At 42.2% G+C, this 21,220-nt stretch overlaps 1 protein-coding gene and 1 long non-coding RNA gene across 3 annotated transcripts; one reads left to right on the top strand and one right to left on the bottom strand.

Annotated features, from left to right (window-relative positions):
• Positions 1-1,351: 1,351 nt before the first annotated feature.
• Positions 1,352-2,986, bottom strand: LOC309525374. Of its 2 annotated transcripts, XR_014216194.1 has the most exons (5): positions 2,838-2,986; positions 2,556-2,665; positions 2,274-2,430; positions 1,738-1,840; positions 1,352-1,462 (listed from the first exon to the last, which is right to left on the bottom strand). It is a non-coding gene; the product is annotated as an uncharacterized lncRNA (long non-coding RNA). The 2 variants fall into 2 exon arrangements; XR_014216195.1 differs by lacking the exons at positions 2,274-2,430; positions 2,556-2,665.
• A 226-nt stretch (positions 2,987-3,212) lies between these two features.
• On the top strand, positions 3,213-15,437 carry ARF4 (ARF GTPase 4). The gene is made up of 6 exons (XM_082210807.1): positions 3,213-3,613; positions 9,822-9,902; positions 11,115-11,224; positions 12,642-12,713; positions 13,131-13,256; positions 14,181-15,437. Exons 1-6 carry the CDS (start codon positions 3,547-3,549, stop codon positions 14,265-14,267), a joined length of 543 nt encoding a protein of 180 aa, XP_082066933.1. The 5' UTR covers positions 3,213-3,546; the 3' UTR covers positions 14,268-15,437.
• Positions 15,438-21,220: the final 5,783 nt, after the last annotated feature.

The following is a 21,220-nucleotide window of genomic DNA, read 5'->3' as shown; positions in this document are numbered from 1 at the left end:
CTGGAAATCACGGGGCAAGGGATGCGGGAGCGCTCCTGTGCACAAGTACTGTTTGCAGGTTTCCTACAAGCATATTGTTGGCTGCTGTGAAGACAGGACTACCTGGGACATTGGACTGATCCAGAAGGCTACTGTTATGTTCTCCCTTCCGTTTCCACTCGTGACAGTGTCAGGAGCTGGCATAGGTCAGCAATAAAATAATAAAGCACCTGATGGTGGTGAAGTTAACTCTTTATTCAAAGAAACAAAGTAACTCAGTCCTAGTGGTCACAGCAACCCTTCCCTGTAGGTCTAGACCCAATGAAGCAGTTGCAAGGACTGAAGATCCCCACCTTCCCAAAGCTTTCTAATGCTCCTTCCCAGGTTCGTTCCCCAGCAGCCGACAGCTCCAACACCTTGTGTCTCATGGCTCTGCCCTCTTCATTTCACTGCAAGTTCTAGGAGAGCAGGGGAGAGGTGAGCTGGTCACAGCAGGAAGGGGAGACTCCCTGGATTCTTCAGCAGCCTGTCTCACTTGTCTCCTGGCCCCACTCCTTGGCTCTCTGCCACAGCCTCTTCCTGCTCACTAAACCCTGTTACCTCTTCAGCTTCTGACACCTCTCTTAGTCTGCTCCCTCTTCTCTGACCATTCACTGTCATCCCACCACCAATCCACTGGCTCCGAGTCTTCTTCCCTGAGGGTTTCCTTGAGGGCTCTCCAGTTGGTGCCTCCCGCCACTCCTCTGCATCTAGCCAGTCCATGGCAGAAAGATGCCTTCCATCAGTAGAACACCAATTGAATCGTTACAGTGAAACATGAGCCCTTAGACCAAGAGATAATAGTGCCAAATTATGAGACAGCAGGGCTAAATTTATCAGCAAGGGCAAGAAGGCCATTATTGCTAATTTAAGGGTGCATCTAGACCAACACATATTGCATTTTATTTGAGCTTTATTAACCTTTGAAGTCCAGGTACTAATAGTTGACACATTTTACTATTTTTAGGATAGATCCAATGCCGTCCTAATGGGCACAATGGAATTCCTCTTTCTCCTCTGCCTTGTGCCCTTCAATGCACCCAGTGAGTCCCCTAACCCTCTGGAGCAGATTTTGGGGCCATACAGAGGGGAGTCCTGTTTTCACAAAAGCAAGATGCCACGATAACAATCCATTATGATTATTTTAATTAAGTGCCTATTACTAAAAAGGAAAAAAATTCTTGAAATGACCTACAGGGATCCTTGGAACCAATAAATGTGCTGTGCAGTGAAAAAAAAAATGAGGAAAATCTTCATAATGCACATATTTTTTGACTGTGAACTAGCTTTAGCTGAAGAACCTTTAGTAAATGATCACATGAGTGAAAACGAAAATATAGCAAAAGAAGCTCTTTTAATTGAGAACAATGGCCATGGTGAGACAGTTGGAATTCTGTTCAGCTCATTTTCAAGAAGGCCTGTACCTCATTAAGAAGGTTCCAACCTTTTGTACAAAAAAAGGAAAAGATGTAGACAGTGTGGAAAACGCTTGGTCTGGGTGCCCTGAAAAAGCATGTGACTTGATCAGCAGAGTTCTGGGCACATCAGTGACAAATAGCTCTAGTACAAGGTTGGTAAAGGGTGACATAAACAATACTTATTTTACAATAATAAACAGTTGGTCCTTTCTAAAGTCTTTATGAAACTTAAACTGTATCAAAATTAAGTTATTAAGAAAAGCGTTATAAAAAGTTGAAGGGAGCTTTTATGTGGACATACCAGACACTGAAGAGCAATACCTGGAGAGGAATGATAAGTGTGTTTCTGTGCTGTGGTAGCAGCATTCTTGCCTTGAACTCTGCCTCCACCTGTCAACTGCCAGCTGCAAGAATAATAATCAAACAGAACTACCATGAATCTATTTTTGCTGAGGCATCCCAGCCAACCTTTTCCCTTGCTGTAATATCATACCCTATACCAAAACAGTGATCCAAAGCAAACAATTTAAGGACACCTCTGTCTTGCAACACAAGTGACAAGACCTCATCATGTACAGTACTTCATTCTAGTGATTCTCTTACAAACCAGATTAGGATTGAGCAGATGCTATTTATCTTTTTGTAGATGGAGTTGAGAATTTATTAATATACTCGTATCAGATATTAAATTCCAAATAACCTGTAATCCAGCACAACTACTGATGGGCAATATTTCATAGCAAACATTTATTAACATCTGAGAAGTCTTGTTGCCCTTCCCACTTTGCTTTCATTACAAGCATCATTTATAGACAAATAAATCTGGGGACCATCTACCTGGAGTTGTTTTCATTATGTAGGAATATGTCTCCTTCAAAATTGCAAGGAAATAATTAAACAGGATCCTGAGTTAAAAGGTGAACAGGCGCCACTCTCTCAAATGCAGGCAATCTAAAATCATTATGGTCTTCTTCATGAGAAATAACATGATTAACTACAGAAATATATAAGGAGAAAAAAAGGATGTGTCTGTGTCATTAATCCTTCCAGATGAGCAAGAATTACTTTTGAGGGAAGCAGAGATTTGAGGATCCAGGATTTGATTCAATGTGACATTACCAGTTCCTTCTAGTATAATCTGGACAAGTCTCACAAGCGGCTGGTGCAGTGGTAAATCTGCTGTACCACTTCCAGCCACAAGTACAGTCTCATAAGACTCCTCCCTGCACCTAGAAATAGAGCATGTCAGGGAGAAGCAGAAGCGCCTAACATTTAGCTTTTAATATACACAATTTCCACCCCCAAACTCTGAAGTGATATAGCCCAGGACTAGGTTTGCCACCACTGCATTTGCTGCTTTGTGGGAATGAGGTCTATGGCTGCCGGTGGCTCCACAACTACCTTTGCTCTCTAACCATCCACACGAAGGGGCTAGGCCTCAAGCTCAGCACGAGGTGACAATGACTCCCAGCACTCCCTGCTGCAGAAACAGCAGACGGGAAGCCGATAGAAGAAGAAAAAGGAGGGGGGAGACTACTACACTTCCCAGCACTCCCTGCGCCTCTCTCTCTCACACACACACACAAACTCTCTTTCTAGAGGGGCAAGTAGCTGAGCCTCTTGAGGACTACGTTTCCCATCGTGCCTCGCGAGCCGAAAACCAGACCCGCCAAGGCTGCGGCGGCGAGAGGCGGCCTGGGAGCCGTAGTCTTCCTGCGTGTCGTGAGGCCTGCTCGAGGTTCGTGTGGGTGGTGCCGCGGTGAGGATGTGGCGGGCGTGACGCGATTTTGTCCGCGTTGGAGCCGGGGCGGCCGTGACGTGGCAAAGAGAGAGAGAGAAAAGAGAGAGCTAAGAGAGAGCCAGGTTCCCCCGACGCAGATCAGCCCCGGTGCGCGGACGCCGCGGTAGCCCTTCGCCCGCTCCCGAGGCTCAGCTGGTTTCGTCGTCTCTGCGGGAGCGAGAGAGGAAGGAGGAGGAGGAGGAGGAGGAAGAGAAGTAGCGAGAAAGAGGGACGGGGCCTCTTGCTTTCGCCTTCCCCGCCGCCGCCTTCGCACTCGGCCCGCTCCGCTCTTGCGCCGCCGCCACTACCTCCGCCCAGCCGGGAGCCGCCATGGGCCTCACCATCTCCTCCCTCTTCTCGCGCCTCTTCGGCAAGAAGCAGATGCGCATCCTCATGGGTGAGACGGGCGGGCAAAGAGACCCCCCCCCCAATTCCACACCCGCTCCGCCAGGGGTAGCGAGCCGGGCCTGAGGGGACCCCACCCCGGGCAGAGGAGCCGGCGGCCGGTTGCTTCCCTCGCTCCCCGTTCGCCTAGCGAGGGGGGGGGGAGTGTTGGAGTCTTCGCGGGGGCTGGGATGGGAAGGCACAGCAGTGCGGCGGGCGGGCGCCAGCCAGGCAGGCAGCATTGTTCGGGCCAGGCCTTGTGCTGTCGGGAGACAAGGAGAGAGGGAGGGGGGAGAAAGAAGGAGAGAGGAAGGGAGGGTCTCCATGGCCTCCCCCCCCCGCCCTCCTTGCAGGACGTTCGTAAGGAATCCACCTTGGGAGACATTTTTAGAACGAGCGGAATTTATCTTCGCCCGGGGCCTTCTGCTCTTTTCAGGATGTGGGTTCGTTTTCCGTCCCGATGGGCTTCCTGTGTTTCAAAATAAGTCCGGTGCCGTCAGTCTGATCCCTCGCTAACCCTCGGCGCACACAGAGAGCCTTCGCGTTTGTTGTGATCGTAGGAATTGTTCTTTTAATACATACATACATACATAGACAATACACGCACCATTTTTCCCCAAATGCAGAAATGTAAAACGAAATGCGGTAATAATTATACTGCAAATAAAAATGGAAGAGTCAGTTACAGTGACAGCTGTCTCCTAGTTTTTTTTGTTACAGACAATTGCATTAGCATAACTTTTTTTTTCCCTCCCCCTGCCTCTCATCCTATCCCACAGCACTTTTGGTATGGTGAATAATCAGTGTGCAGATATCCACATTGCTTCATGCCATTAGTATTTTGGACAGGACGGGTTCTTAGTATTTGTTAGTTTTTATTAAAATAAGATGCACATTTTGTATTTACTTTTTTATGTATGGAGTTAAGGGGCATGCCCTGCCTTGTTGGTTCGTTCAGTTTAAGATTACACAAATCAGTACTGAGCTGGGTGGTTCACAGAAAGATGCTTATAATTCTTTGCCTGTATCCTGTTGATAGCCTGGCACGTTAACTTAGGATGTTGCCCTAATTATATACAGTGGCTCTTGTGAAAGGTCATTGGTTTTGAATTTGGAATTGCTCTGTTGTCTCAAGGATGCATGGCTGCAATTTTAAAATGGTAAATGTCACCCATATGTGCTTTGTCTTGTCTTGTCATCCTTGGGCAGAGCAGCCCAAGCCTCAGATCCACCATGCTGGAGGGCTTTTGGATGGTGTGGAGATAGCCCTCTGTCCAACCCTGTGCAGAAGAGCTCTCCTATATGCTTGCCCAAAGCTAGCGTTTTTTCCCTTGCCTTGGCCAGCATGAGCATCACACTGTGAATGCATTACTGGCTGTACTGCTCCATAAAGCTCCATTGCTGCCAGCCAGGGTTAATATTGCACCCTAACCCATTCCCCATCAAATTAATGAGTTCTAGTGTTGTTTTATCCTGGATCCCCAAGTGTCCATGGTCTAGACACAGCTTTTTAAAAACCAGCTCTTAATTGTCTCAAATGGTTGCTGTTAAGCACAACACAAGGGGTCTTTCCTGGCGGATCACTTTGCAGCCAATTGAACTATGTTAGTGAGAGAACTGAGACTTAAAATGGATTATTGTTATAATGCATGTGGGAATATCCTATGATTATGATGCTAAACATGCTGACATACCTCCCCTTAAAAATTTCATTTCAAATTCCAGAACGATAGTATGTAGTCACAAACTGTTTTGAGTGTTGAAGTTCTGTTTGGACTTATGTTACCGTAATCTGAATTTTAAAAGGCCAGTATCTGTTCTAGAATTATCTCTTGTGTTTGTGTCTGAGATGATAACTCGTAAAGGGACACATTGGGCGCAACACTAAACAATGGCTTAATGCTACGCAAACAGGCCTACTTGGACTTGAGCACTCCCTCCTCCTGTTTCTTTGGACATATGCCAGAGAAAGAGATTGAAAGAATCCATTTCCAGATTTAAAATAAATTTTGTTTGTCATTACATCTGACAATCACAAACCATGGTTAGCTTAAACTATAGTTTATTGGAACAAGTCAAGACCAGCTGTGGTCTTGTTGCAGTAAACCATCATTTAAACTAACTACACTTCACGGTTTCGATTACTTCAAGAAGGAAATGGAAGCTTCCAATCTTCTCCTTGCATGTGTTGGAGGGGGAGGGGTGAAGTAGGCTTGTATGTGTGTCACTGTTGGTGAAGCACTCTTGTTAGCAATTGCTGATGAGACAGTAACATGTGTGTTTAAGTTTTCATTTTGGCAGGACTACACATAGAAGTGGACTCAAAACCAGGTTATTTATCTCTTCTGCCAGTATTAAACATACTAAGTTGTATTCTGTGTCTCTAGTGGTGCTAAGACTTTTTGGTGCCTTATCAACTGCTTCAAATCACTTAGCATTCTCATGTTGCTTCCCACAAAGCAGCTGATGTTTGGTTTCTCCCTAGCAATTACTGATATTGTTAGAAATGGTACATTAGATATTTATATTGCTAATCTGAATGGTGATGCTTTGATTATAGTAGACAATCAGCTTTATAGAAAAATAAAGTGGATCTTTCGCGTGTTTTTCAAAAATATGTCCAACCCATGCAAATATATTACACACCGAAGATTTTCCTGTTACAGCTTCACCTGGACTGTCCTCAATTTTACCTTCAGTCAAAACCAGTTGCCTTCAGCACTTCTCAATGTATACTAAATAAGCAGCTTCATTTTTATCCATCTTTCTTTGCTCAGGCATTAATCAACACAAAGCAATGCCTTCTAGTCTCCCTTATCTGTGCACTTTGAAGGTCAAAAAAAGATGGAATCCTAGTCCTGAAGACCCCCCAGAGACCTCTGAGTATAGGGCGGTATATAAATCCAATAAAAATAATTATAGTCCCCCCCCCCTCCTTTCTCACAGGGAACATTTTAGGAGATAGTTACCACATGAAGTGGTAATGAACCTTGCTTACATCTAATACTAACTTATCTGATGGTAACTTTGTTACATAGCTTTAGATTACTGTAGCTTATATATTATATATCCAGCTTTACCACTGTTGGTGTTAAGAGCATCTAGAACTTAGGCTTCCATTAAGGCATCCTAAATTGTTGTTGCCTTCAAACTCAGATGATGTACAGTAGAAGCTTCCGCTGGAGAAGGGGGAAGGCATTTTTTGTTGATTCTTCCCTGCACTATTTCCCACATCATTCCAGAATCTCATCCATTGCAGGGCAAAAGGTCCCCACCTCCCCAGCAGGAGACTCCTAGAGTGAAGTACCTCTCACAGGAGTTCTGAATCCCAGCCACAGGATTTACAGGTCACATGAGGATTAGATGGCATGCATTCATGCACTTGACATTTTCTTTATAAAAACCTCTTCTGTAAATATTTCTTGGCTTAACTAACAAAACAATTTTATAACTTAGAAAAACCAATTTCTTCACATAAGACTGGTCATTAACCAGTGTGATATCTAGGTTGCTTTCCCTGTGTCCAGAATATAGAATTGCCCCGAAAAGGCAGGAAGGTAAAGCAAATACGTTAGAAGCTGCAGATCTTAGATCTGTACGTTTTATATACTGTCAATATGTAAGAACATGCTGAAGTTATTTTTCACTCAGCAGAGCTTGAAAAAATAGACAGGACATTAAACTTTCCAGCCTGTACTGAAAGTTCTTTAGATAACATCAGAAGAAAGCATTCTCATTTACCAAACACCAGAAGACAATATAATAAGCACTATTCCAAGATCCTAAATATACTGTAGGAAGGAAGATACTGCACAGGCTTCTCATGTGCAAGTGCAGCACCTGTATGTAAAAGGATCTCAGTTGGACATAACAAAGCCCCCTTTTCATTCTTACGGCTTCTTCAAGTTCTCATTCCTTGACCAAGTAGAGGGGGCTAGAAGGAAGCCTCCCATTCCCTGTAATGGCCTGGGGTGGTGATGGGAAATCATTTCCACTTTGTTCTGCAGTGGCATAGTTCATGCAGGTGCAAAGAAGCGCTATGCCCAACATGTATTCTCTTTAAATTGAAAAATTAGCAGCCTGATTTGTTAGCTTGGATCCTGAGAACTGTGAGTGGAAGTGTGGTTCCTTGTCCCTTCTTATTCCTTGTAACCCCACTCATCTCTAAAAGCTTCTCTAGTTGGTTGTGCGTGTTTGAGCAACAATCCCTGTGCCCCATAAAATGCTGTTCAGGAGGTTCCCCCCACTTTCAGATAAGCTGTTTTGTGGCTGCAGAAGGCTGTTGTGGTATGTGACAAAGGAGCAGTTTTCTTCCACTCAGTTCTCAGGGTAGCAGCCTCATTGTATACTGTAATTACTAAACACTGCTTGATGTGAATTAATGGATAATAGGGGAGATGCAAAAATAGAAAAGCCGGTTTTTAATATGCAGTATAGGATAATTCTGATAGCTTATTCAAGAAACGGAAGATACCTTGGACAGTGCCATAGTCCTTGGGCTCTACCCTAGCAACTATTTGCTGAAGGTTTTTTTTTTTTAAATTAAAGATGCAGTAATTTGTTTTTATTTAGTGTTTTAGCATTCAGTCCCAGATTGCACTGTGCTAAGAATGCAGTGAAAATAATTTATAGCACAACTTATTTTTTTTCCTAGCTCAGACACTGTGTTTTAATATTCCTTAATTAACAATTAAATAGTCCCTAATGATTTACTATTCTGCCCACAAAATACATTTGGTGTACTCTGTCAGTACTGCAGGCAATCTCAGACTACATCTTGTCTTGCACTAGTAGAAGACCTATTCCACCACTATTTGAAGACTTATAAACTTGTTTTATTGAAAAAAATGTATTAAAGCATTTGTACTTAAACAGCTAATAGTAAAGTGGGGAAAAGAAACTAAAACATTTTAGTTGCTCCATGTAGAGCTGGGTCCATAACCGTATAGGGTAGAAACCATAGGATTTTGAGCTTATATAATTTACAGCTGCAATTTATAGTAAACCAAGGTTTCTTGCACTATGTTATACAATTTTCCTGGTTTTCTTAAGTTTTAAGCAGTAAAAAATGAGGTTTGGAAACCATTTTGGATGCGTGATCTAGCTACCAGGTGCACTTTGATTATTGTTTACTCATGTTCGAAATATTCTGAAGGTTCATGGAGAAGAAGGGAATTGCTCTAATGGGTGGGACCTGCCACAAAATACAGCAGTGTATCCTCCACTCCTAGCAATAGTGATTCTGTTCATGCCATTACTTTTACAAATTTTGGGGTTCCCCTGACCTCTTGTTTCTCAGTTTCCCTATTTTGACTACAGCACTCTCAGCACTCCCTCCCTCAGTTCACTATCAGATGGAGTAATATAGAGTTCTCAGGATTCCCCCACCCCGCATCCCACTCAATTATTAAAGAATAAACTCTTTTATGCTCTGATTGCTTTGTGTTAACCTCTGCCATTTACAGTGGTACCTTGGAAGTCAAACAGAATCCTTTCCAGAAGTCTGTTAGACTTAAAAAATGTTTGGGAAGCAAAGTGTGGCTTGCGATTGGCTGCAGCCAATCGCAAGCCATGTCAGACGTTCGGGTTCCAAAGAATGTTTGCAAACCGGAACACTCGCTTCCGGGTTTGCGGCGTTTAGGAGCCAAAACATTCGCCTTTCAAGGCGTTTGGGATCCAAGGTACGACTGTACTATGTTTTGTTAATAGCCAGCACTGAGTTTGTTAGCCCTACTCTGAGGAAGCTACTGGGAACTTCATGTTATGTCCATACATAATACCAAGAACATTGGTCTCATTTTTAAAAGCAGTAAAATAGTCACAGAAAGCCAAAAACTGCAATTTTCAGTTGATGTTACAGGCGGTCTGTCTGAATTTATTTCAGAGAGCCGTACTTCTCAAAATTTTCGTTATCAGCTCTTATGAGTGAGGTCTAGTTTGGATGTAAGGCAAATAAGTGGCTTACTTGGCAAACTAGGGAGGGAATTGCAGAGTACAATGAAAGAATGGAACATGTGTTATATCTAGTTTGGTTTACATGGTGTAAAATTATGTCTGAACTAACCCAGAATGGAAATTCTATTTTAAAAAAACATTTTTAAAAGTAATAACTAACTATTTGATTTTAAAATGTACCACAGTCTTTGTTTTTCATTGTCAAAACAGATTTTATGAAATGGGGTGTTCATTTTATTAAACTAATAAACATTTGTTTTCTCTAGTTGGTTTGGATGCTGCTGGAAAAACGACCATTCTGTATAAACTGAAGTTAGGAGAGATTGTCACTACAATTCCCACAATTGGTAAGCAAGATCAGATACATATTGTCAATATTAACAACTGTTTTTGTTTAAAACTTTGAAACAAAAAATATATATTCTATGTTTTCAGGAATTGATATAGAGGAACTTGCCAGAGAATATGATAGAGGTAGAACTCCTGAAGTTTGTTCCCACACAATGTTTATGGTACATATTACCGGATTTCACAATTCCTGAAAGATTGTGAATTTTCCCTGAAATGGGGGATTCTTGCTTTGGGTAGCAAAGCCAACAAAGAGAGCATCCTGGAACTAGTGTAACACTTGTGGATGAAGATGTATGTGATTGCTACATAGATTTTAGCAACATCTTCCATTTGCTTCCATTGTTAGAAACTCAGGTATACAGGCACCAAATGGCTCCTTAAACCAGGGTTACTTACAGTTGCCAAAACAGAATGCCTTCTTGCCATTTTTGGGCCAAGTAGCTTGAAAGTCGTATTTTTCAATATGACCTTTCCTGAAATTCATTCTGATTGTGCAGATAAAAAAATAACAGATAGAATTCTACAGGATGTGCTGCTGGTGTGTGAAAACAGTCAAGATCTAGGGATCCCCAGCCATGCACCTCCAGATGGTGGAGACTTCAGGTGTCATCCTGACGTCTTCACTTGGTCGCAAGCGGCTGATAGCCATGTGCAAAATGCTCCTGGTGAATTTGGAACACTGCTTGCTTCTAAGCCCAGCTTTTCTTCTGACAGGTCTTAATATATTCCTTTGTAATACAGTGGTACCTCCGGTTGCAGGTGGGATCCATTCCGGAGCTCCGGTCAGATCCTGAGGTTTCCACAACCAGAGGGACCACTTCTGCGCATGCATGCGCGGTGAAACACTTCCGGGGTTGCCACTTTTGCAACCTGAAGTTTATGTTACCCGAGGGTAACGTAAGCCGAGGTGCTACTGTATAGACAAATTAAAGAAACCAGAATTGTTCTGAAAACTAACATGTAATAGTTTTCTGAAAATGTTTGGCAAATACCTGCTCTACATAGAGCTTGAAGTATGAATATGTAAAACTCTAATTGCAGATCTTAGTGACTTTACATTTATTAAATTTATTTCATAGTCCTTTAGGAAGTGAAGACACCCCATGCTCTCCTAGTCATTGGGCTCACATCTGCCTAGCTTGAGTAGTGCTAGAAAATTGGTTGCTCGCTGGTCCTTATTGTCATAATTGTGGTTTTTCCCCATTTAGGTTTTAATGTGGAAACAGTAGAATATAAAAACATCTGTTTCACTGTTTGGGATGTTGGTGGTCAAGATAAAATCAGGCCACTCTGGAGGCATTATTTTCAGAACACACAGGTAATTCCTCTAACATACACTTTGCCAAATCCATTTTCACTCTCTCTTTTGTAGACTGGTGTAAAGTTATACTGCCTAGTAAAAAGATTTGTACTAATACCCCCCACCCCACCCCCAGTATAATCCCAATAGCAGCATAGGCCAACACTAACTTTCAGTGCTACTTAAAACACCGGAATTTTCAAATCGGCATTGTGATAATTTTCCTGAGACCATTAAAGCTACTATGGACTTAACTAGTACTAAGGCACACAGAATCCAAGCTGTCCAAGGTTTTAATAGGCAATAATTTGCATTCAGTTAGGCCGAAAAGGAAAATATGGTTCCATGTGCTCTTTGTCGCCCTTCCTCTTTAATAAATGGGCTTCACCTTCCTCTCACTAATAAATAGGCTGTGCTTCCTCTCTTGTTCTCTGCAGCCCTCCATATACCTTCAAATTTTGCTTCAGAGGGTTGGGGGACCCTCAAACATATTTTGGGGGCACATGGGCTCTGAGTGGGCAGAGGGAGGAAGACATCTGTTTGTGCAGTCTTGCATTCCACCTTTTAATGGCCTTGTGCATATAGCAGGATGTATGCTCAAGTTGGTTCTTCAGAGGTCAAGCAAATAATGATCTGAGTTCAAGAGCCAATTATGTCCTTGCCACAGACAGATCACTAACTGCATCAATGAAAATAGTATACCTCTGGAGACTAATGGCCCCTGTCAGGGGGTGGGTGTAGTTTATTGATCTCTCTCTTACCTGTTGGGCTTGCAGAGTGAACAGCTGCCTCTCTCTGACCAGGCAGTTCAAATACCTTTTGCTGCAATTTTACGAAAAATTACCAGCAGTGAAACAGCAATGAGGTCTGTGGATCACAGCTGGTAGAAAACATGAGCCAAGCCTTGACTATACACTGCTTGGAGCATATTTTGAAAACCTATACTTGTGGTAGGGAAGAAATTTCATTCACCGTCGTCATTGCATCTGAACAACATGCAGCGCAACAACTATTATAGCTAAACCATCCTAGTGATGTAGAAGCACTCTTGGCAGCCTGCTGTGACAACTTTGTGAATTGTTTGCAAATAAAATTGCTTGTATTCATGTTGACTTGGATGACGCTGTCGCAATAATTCCTCTGGTGAAGAGAGTATTGCTTTCTGCTGCAAGTTGTAATATGTTACTGTTGCTTTAAAAATAAACAATGAAACTAAACTGTTAGTGTCCCTGGCCCTTCTGAGGTGTTAGCCCATTGTGATAGAATAGTTTGCATGGATCTTTGGTCTCTGATACCTTCTGATTTCTTGCATATGTTCCCATTTGTCACAGGAGTAAAGATTCATTAAATATCTCTATAATGGTGACTTCAGATTTTATTTGAATGGCATTTCAGATGTCAAACAAGCTTGATGAGAAATACACTTTCTTTTCAGGGTCTCATTTTTGTGGTAGATAGCAACGACAGAGAGAGAATCCAGGAAGCAGCAGAAGAACTCCAGAAAATGGTAACTGCCTCTAACTCAATCTGAACTCCTCCTGTGTCTGACTCCGATGGTTTAGTCCTCCGTATCTAATAAAATCGAGAGGTTAATTTACAGAAACATCAGATATTTTAGTGTGGGATGTTAGCATGCACTGTTCTGTGTTTAGAGGCAATAATATGAGAGGTGGTGCTTCTCAGAACTTCCCTATTGGGTTTCAGTGAAATCCTTCTTGCAACTATCACCCTAACTTGACATAGTGTTTCTTGTCTGAGTTGCTTACATACACTGATGGTAACTAAATCAACTAGCTACTGAAAACTACTGGGAGAAATGTGAAGGACCAAAAATATTGCCATCCCCAAAGCCTCCCTAACTTGTACTTTTGGTGCTAACAACTATCAACAGGGGAAATAACTAGCATGGTGTTTCCTCCTCCAGCTTCAGGAAGACGAGTTGAGAGATGCAGTGCTGCTTCTCTTTGCAAACAAACAAGACTTGCCAAATGCCATGGCAATAAGTGAAATGACAGATAAACTAGGCCTTCAGTCCCTGCGCAACAGAACTGTAAGTACCGTAAAGCAAAAATAGTTTGCCATGTGGCTTTCTCCCCATCTTGATATATTCTGTGGGTTGGAACGTATGAATAGCAAGTACTTTTCTTTCCCATTCTCTGTAAGTAGAAATGCCTAACAAGGCTATCCTTGGATCCAAACTGTTGAGTTCCTCTGCTAGGTTTTAAATCACTGAAGGTTGTTCTTGGAGCTAGTACTGTTCTGTTAAAAGGGATGTGAGTGGTGCTGTGGGTTAAACCACAGAGCCTAGGACTTGCCGATCAGAAGGTTGGTGGTTCGAATCCCCGCGACAGGGTGAGCTCCCGTTGCTCGGTCCCTGCTCCTGCCAACCTAGCAGTTCAAAAGCACATCAAAGTGCAAGTAGATAAATAGGTACCGCTCTGGCAGGAAGGTAAACGGTGTTTCCGTGCGCTGCTCTGGCTCGCCAGAAGCAAGATGACCAACCCCAGGTTCGGTCACGACTGGACCTAATGGTCAGGTGTCCCTTTACTTTGCCTTTACTGTTCTGTTATCATGCATTTGCGCAGAGAAAATGACTACTATTTATCTTTTCTGATAGTCATAGTTAGTCATTTTTGGGTGGTGGAATGTCCTGCTTGTATGTTCCTGTCTTAAGCAGCTCTATGGACTGGCTACGTTCCCTTTATGCTGAGTGATAGCTCTTTAAGACCTTTCATTTGATGTTTCAGCTAGAGATTTCATAATGCCTGTGTTGCCCTTCTAGTTTTTCACTTTACTTGGTCTTTCTGCCGTGTTCTAATCTATGCCTTGACCAAGTGAGCTTCTTTATGTTCTGATGTTTGAATTTGCCTTGCATGATTGGGGGGGGGGAATGAGAATATTCTCTTGGAGAGCTGTAACGTGCTCAAAAATGGACTGTATGATATTAAATATTTCACTTTCTCATTCCCAACAGTGGTATGTTCAAGCTACCTGTGCTACACAAGGAACTGGTCTGTATGAGGGACTTGACTGGCTGTCAAATGAGCTATCAAAGCGCTAACTGGATGACTTTCACACCAGGGACATGTTTGATATAAGTGGTCTAGGCTTGTTACATCAAAATTAGTTTGCATCTTGGTTATTATACAGTACAGTATCTGGAACTGGTTTGGGCAGGATATTACAGCATTTTGACTTATTTTGTTGCCAATTATTCTTCACCCAAGCTATATGTTGCCAGGGTAACAATATGCTTGGGTTAAAAAGAAAACTCCTTAATTTGGAAAAAGTGTATCTTCTGATTTTTACTTCTATTGTTAGCCTAAATGCCTGAATATAGTTGTGACTTTTGAAATCTGTTTGAATGCTTCTTGAGCCCCAATTAAATTAAGTACATTTTAAAAAGATTTTCCCCTTTTCTTCTTTAAGTTACTGATATCTTACTTCATTCCTTAAGACAGTCTGCTGACTTAATCTAGCATTCCATTTATATTTATTTCTCTCTCTTATAAAAACACTTCCTATTATTGTTCGTCAGAAAAATGCTCTAAAACACTATTCAAATATTCTGCACTGAGGAACATTTAATTAACCCCTTGGGTTCTGTCAACCCACTTTTGCCTTTGTGTGAATTGAATCTGATTGGTAGAACATTTTTGTGCCAGTTGCAACAAGCTCTTTGAGGTTTTCAATATTCAGCAGATTGTCTTCCTTTATATTGTATCTTTTTTTCTGTTGTTGCATGTTGCTTTTTGATATCAGCCTGTTTTGCCCAGTGTATAATAGTTCTGCTAAAGTTTACTGTTTATTGGTGAACATATCTTCATGAAGACAGATTTTGGAAAATTCTTCAGACTCAATGGATTAATTTCTTCATAACCTACTAAGAATTATTCTTAATAAAAATGAAACAGATGTATAGCTTTGTGTATGCTCCTTGAATCTTAAGTTTGTGGAACTGATAATATGAATGTGTGACAGATTATTCTTTTTCAATAAACGGAGTTTTTTCTGTACTTTGAACACAAACACAGATCTGAATAGCCTTTGAATTGTTTTCAATTTGGCAAAAAATTAAGATGGGCAGTTAAACTTGTGTACAGTGTAGTTGGTTAATCATCAAGACTAAAATCCTGTAAAAGTGTTTTTTGAAGCTGTAAATCTAAATTAAAATGTCCAGATATGAGAGTACTAACAGTTGAAAATTGTAATAAAGTACAAACTGCCCAAATACTGTGTCAGTTTCATACTTAATTGGAGAGGACTGCATTGTGCTTGCTAGCAACCCTTTTCCTGTAATTCACTTGCTTAGAAAATCTAACATCGTCTGTATTTTACTCTCATATCCCTCTTTCCTAAGCTGAGTTTTCAGTGTTCCTACCCCCCCCCCTTTTTACTCCAGCCAAATTTGGAACTGGCCCATTGAGAGGAAATGCAGTAAACCAGGAATACAGTGGTACTTTGTTTCTCAAACGGCTCCCAAATGCAACAAACCCAGAAGTAAGTGTTCTGGTTTGCGAACGTTTTTCGGAAACTGAATGTCCGACACGGCTTTCACTTAAGTGCTGGAAGCTCCTGCAGGAAATCAGAAGCCACTCCTTGGTTTTCAAAAGGTTTCAGGAGTCGAACGGACTCCCGGAATGGACTAACTTCAAGAACCAAGGTACCACTGTATTAGATTCCAATGCTGTATCATTATCTGCAGTAAGGAACTCCCTGAATTCTTATTGTAGTTTAAGTTGGTATATAGCAGGCATGTCCAACTCCCAAGAGACTGTGATCTACTCCCAGTGTAAAAAAGCTGGCAGTGATCTACCCATTGTCATTGGAGGGAGGAGGAGCATGCGTGGGGTGGGTGGGTGGATTGCCCAGAGTTGAGCTTTTTTGGGGGAGGATTGCACAGAGTTTTTTAGCTTTTCCCCCATAACTTTTTGTACATGATAAGGATCCCAGTCTACTAGGATCAGCCAGGGATCTACCGGTAGATCACGATCTACTGGTTGGACATCCTTGGTATATAGAGTTACAATAAGGGATTTTAAGTCCTCACCAGGCTGAGGGCACTTCATGCAGTATTTATGGTATAACCCATCATATAGGACAGGCACAGTTGCTTTTGAAATGTCTTGGATGTTCATATTTAATCTTTGTGGTCTAAACCACAGAGCCTAGGACTTGCTGATCAGAAGGTCGGCGGTTCGAATCCCTGCGACGGGGTGAGCTCCCGTTGCTTGGTCCCTGCTCCTGCCAACTTGGCAGTTCAAAAGCACATCAAAGTGCAAGTAGATAAATAGGTACCACTCTGGCGGGAAGGTAAACGCTGTTTCCGTGCACTGCTCTGGTTTGCCAGAAGCGGCTTAGTCATGCTGGCTACATGACCCGGAAGCTGTACGCTGGTTCCCTCGGCCAGTAAAGCAAGATGAGCGCCGCAACCCCAGTCCATGACTGGACCTAACTGTCAGGGGTCTCTTTACCTTTATAAAGTGAAAATTAGTGTGCTTTGCAAAAGAAACTCTCACAGCAACTTCATGCTTCTACAGTCTAAGGTGTGCAACATCGACTGCTCTACACGTAGGACAGAAGTCTAAAGCAGCAGTAAGTGTGAAGGGAACCATTTATTTTTAACACATCTGAATCATGCACTTTCTCCAGACAATTAATTGAAGCATGTGTTGAATTGCCACCTTGCAGAAGCCCTGTGAGGTAGCACATGCGTGAACAGAAATCTGAACCTGACATTTTGTGAAATACACAGCTTCTGCAGTTGTGTCTGGAATCTTGACAGCTCTGTTCTTTTTGTATCTCTGATAATTACAACCTGCCCTGTTGATTCTGTCATAGGGCCAATTAATATTTACTTTGTGTCAGGTGCAGGGAACTTGTTGCTCTCTGGATGTTGGATTACAGTTGCCATCCTTCTAGTTACAGGTATGTAGCCATGTTCGTCTGCCATAGTCGAAAAAAATAAAAAAAATCCTTCTAGTAGCACCTTAGAGACCAACTAAGTTTGTTGTTGGTATGAGCTTTCGTGTGCATGCACACTTCTTCAGATACACTGAAACAGAAGTCACCAGACCCTTATATATAGTGAGAGGGTGGGGAGGGGTATTACTCAGAAGGGTGGTGGGAATGGGTGACTGGCTGATAGGTGTGGTAAACCTGTTGACGACTGTTAACGACTGCAATTGGTCTTAGAGGAAAAAGCAAAGGGTGAGGTGGCTAAAAATAGCTTTATCATGTATAATGAGATAAGAATCCAATGTCTCTATTCAGACCAGGTCTCTCCATGGTTTTGAGTTTGGTAATAAGTTGCAATTCAGCAACTTCTCTTTCCAGTCTGTTTCTGAAATTCTTTTGTAATAAGACAGCTACTTTTGAGATCTCCTGGGGAGATTGAAGTGTTCTCCTACTGGTTTTTCTGTCTTGTGATTCCCGATACCAGATTTATGTCCATTTATCCTTTGGCGCAGGGTTTTACCATCCTTGACAGGAGTTGGAGGCTAAAAGTTGGAGGTCTCCCCATACCTGTTCAATATAGTGCCTATATGGTATACCATGGGTGAGATCCACCATCACATCACCAGACATACCAGAATCCCCCACTCTTTTCTCCCACCGCCACCACCACATTCTTTATAAAAGAATATAAAATGTGGCATTGTTACACAACACTCGGGTCAGTAATAGGCCAAATCAGGAATGCACAAGAGTTGGAGAAGATTGACAGTAAAGGTTAAAGGTTATATGCTGCTGGGCTTAGTAATTCTTCCATCCTATGTTGGAGGTTTGCAGTGTTTGGGACATTCATGTTCTGAAGAGCAGCCTGAAACAAGTTGATTTACTACAGCTGTGCTAGAGGAGAAGCATAAATAAAACTGATCTGCTGAAAAACGTGGTAGTGTAGGAAAGTACGTAGGAAATGTAGTGTAGGAAAGAATACAGCTGAAAGGTCAATGGCAAAATAAGGTTTTGAAGCTTGTTGAATGTGGCAGAAGTAACACCAACTGGAGGGCGAATATTTCATGATGAAATTCACTAGACTCAGTGGCTGGATTAATATTACAAGAGTATGCCTATAATTCCCTATAATATTACAAGAGTATGCCTATAATTGAGTTCCAGAAAGACATCTACTTCTGCTTCATTGACTATGCAAAAGCCTTTGACTGTGTCAACCACAGCAAACTATGGCAAGTTCTTAAAGAAATGGGACTGCCTGATCACCTCATCTGTCTCCTGAGAAATCTCTATGTGGGACAAGAAGCTACAGTTAGAACTGGATATGGAACAACTGATTGGTTCAAAATTGGGAAAGGAGTACGACAAGGCTGTATATTGTCTCCCTGCTTATTTAACTTATATGCAGAATTCATCATGCGAAAGGCTGGGCTGGATGAATCCGAAGCCGGAATTAAGATTGCCGGAAGAAATATCAACAACCTCAGATATGCAGATGACACAACCTTGATGGCAGAAAGTGAGGAGGAATTAAAGAACCTTTTATTGAGGGTGAAAGAGGAGAGCGCAAAATATGGCCTGAAGCTCAACATCAAAAAAAACGAAGATCATGGCCACTGGTCCCATCACCTCCTGGCAAATAGAAGGGGAAGAAATGGAGGCAGTGAGAGATTTTACTTTCTTGGGCTCCATGATCACTGCAGATGGTGACAGCAGTCACGAAATTAAAAGACGCCTGCTCCTTGGGAGAAAGGCGATGGCAAACCTAGGCAGCATATTAAAAAGCAGAGACATCACCTTGCCAACAAAGGTCCGTATAGTAAAAGCCATGGTTTTCTCAGTAGTAATGTATGGAAGTGAGAGCTGGACCATAAAGAAGGCTGATCGCCGAAGAATTGATGCTTTTGAATTATGGTGCTGGAGGAGACTCTTGAGAGTCCCATGGACTGCCAGAAGATCAAACGTATCCATTCTTAAGGAAATCAGCCCTGAGTGCTCACTGGAAGGACAGATCGTGAAGCTGAGACTCCAATACTTTGGCCACCTCATGAGAAGAGAAGACTCCCTGGAAAAGACCCTGATGTTGTGAAAGATGGAGGGCACAAGGAGAAGGGGACGACAGAGGATGAGATGGTTGGATGGTGTTCTTGAAGCTACCAGCATGAGTTTTATCAAAGTGCGGGAGGCAGTGGAGGACAGAAGTGCCTGGCGCGTGCTCTGGTCCATGGGGTCACAAAGTGTCGGACACGACTAAACAACAACATGCCTATAAATTAGGTTATACTTATAATCACAGCATAGATTTGATAAATCTTAAGTATTGCCAGATTATTTTTTACATATGAGGGGTAACATAAAACGCATCAAATATGAATTACCTTGTTCAAAGATTGAAAACTATCCAGGATTCTCATTCTTAAAGAATGTTCTGGAATATAATGCTGCACCCAAGGAATGGGCATATATTTTGACTCTAAGATGGCAGACCCTCTCTGTTCCACCTCTTATATTTTTATATTTATATCACCTTTCATGGTATATAGTATAGCCGACAGTTTGTCAGACTGTATTTTCCATTTTCATATAACAGAAATTTCAAAGTAAAGGTAGAAATAGGTAAGCAGCTGTTTGCTTCTATTTGCAAGAAGTATGAACAAGTATCCTTCCAGGCTTCTTCTGGTTGATCTAGCAAATCTTAATCCAGGAGCAGCTAATCTTTGTCCCTCCAGATGTTGGCAAACTAACTCTTATTGACCATGCTTGCTGGGGCTGATTAGATGCAATATCTGGATGGCCACAGGTTGGCTCCCCTCCTTGGACAAAAACATTTAGAGTGGTATTTCTGGCACTTATTTAACACTCCTACCAATAGTATGCTGAAACCACAGACGTTTAACTGCAGACACTTAAAATCAACCTGCAACAAGCGTAAAAGTGCTTTGGGGATTGATTGGCAATAACGAGCAAGGTCAAGGAGCAAAGACATGGATTGTTAAAAATTAATAAGGCACAGTTAAAGGGGGATTTAAAGAGGGAACAGAGTGGGTGACCTACACCAGATTAACAACAGGCAGAGGTTAGGGAAAGACTCTGAATATGGATAATTAAGGTGGGGAAATCCATTCAGGCATTTTCCTGAACATGCTAGGCCCAAGACAGATGGTTTAAGGGCCACACACAAGCCCTGTCTCCAATATCACCGAGCCTCTTTAAACCATCACAGATACAGCACAAAGGAGGGCTTCTAAGCATCTGTATGCATACAATGGCCCAGTCTGCATGCAGCACTAAGGCAAACCATGCCAAAGCACGTGTGCGGCTATCCGCAGGCTAAACCAGGGCTTGCTTCACCTTTCCCATGGTCCTCCTACTGCACATTACCAACAGCTGAGCCCTGGTTTGGCTTAGTGCAAGCCTAGGTAATCCAAGGACAAACCTTGGTTACAGCTTTCGTCTGGCATTAAAGCCCAGTTCAGACAGACCATGGTTTAGCTCCAAGTAGTATGATAGCAGAACTGGGGGAAGATCAAATCAGTAGTGTTCTCTCTCTTAATCACTGTTATTAGCAGATAAATCTGTTATTTTTTCACGTGTTCATGCAAGATTGTACACATTGGGGCTGCCCACATTTTGTCTTCAACAGTTCTTGGAGGGGCCACTATGCTCATACAGCTGAGCAAAGCAATAGACTCATTTAACAAGGTACAAACATATCAGAACCTACAGTATATATATGAAGGTTTATACAGTCCACTCCCTCTTTTGAGGGCATTTGTGTTCCCATACTCATTTACCTGTTGCTTAAATTTGTGCTCTAGTCAACTTGTGACTACACGACTGCAACTTTCTCTTGTAGACTTTTCCTCCCATGTCATTTCCCCAAATATATATCTAAATATATAACACGTACACAGATGTATCCTCTCACCCCTGTATCATACATAACATGACATTTTGAAGTGAATCGTTTCTATGCTGTGAAGCATGCATAACTGGAAATTCAGAACTTCATTGCACAGAGACTCAGCCAACTAGAAAAATAAATCAATTGCAGTA

The sequence above is a fragment of the Podarcis vaucheri genome, assembly GCF_965113315.1.
Source record: "Podarcis vaucheri genome assembly, chromosome: 2".
Classification (NCBI taxonomy): domain Eukaryota; kingdom Metazoa; phylum Chordata; class Lepidosauria; order Squamata; family Lacertidae; genus Podarcis; species Podarcis vaucheri.
The sequence above is the reverse complement of the archived record's forward strand: the minus strand, read 5'-3'. Positions and strand labels throughout refer to the sequence as shown.

Excerpts from the sequence above, each read along its gene's own strand:
- ARF4 (XM_082210807.1), top strand. The coding sequence starts at position 3,547 with ATGGGCCTCACCATCTCCTCCCTCTTCTCGCGCCTCTTCGGCAAGAAG. Across the intron at positions 3,614-9,821 it reads GCAGATGCGCATCCTCATGG|TTGGTTTGGATGCTGCTGGA; the intron begins GTGAGACGGGCG and ends TGTTTTCTCTAG. Across the intron at positions 12,714-13,130 it reads CAGAAGAACTCCAGAAAATG|CTTCAGGAAGACGAGTTGAG; the intron begins GTAACTGCCTCT and ends TTCCTCCTCCAG.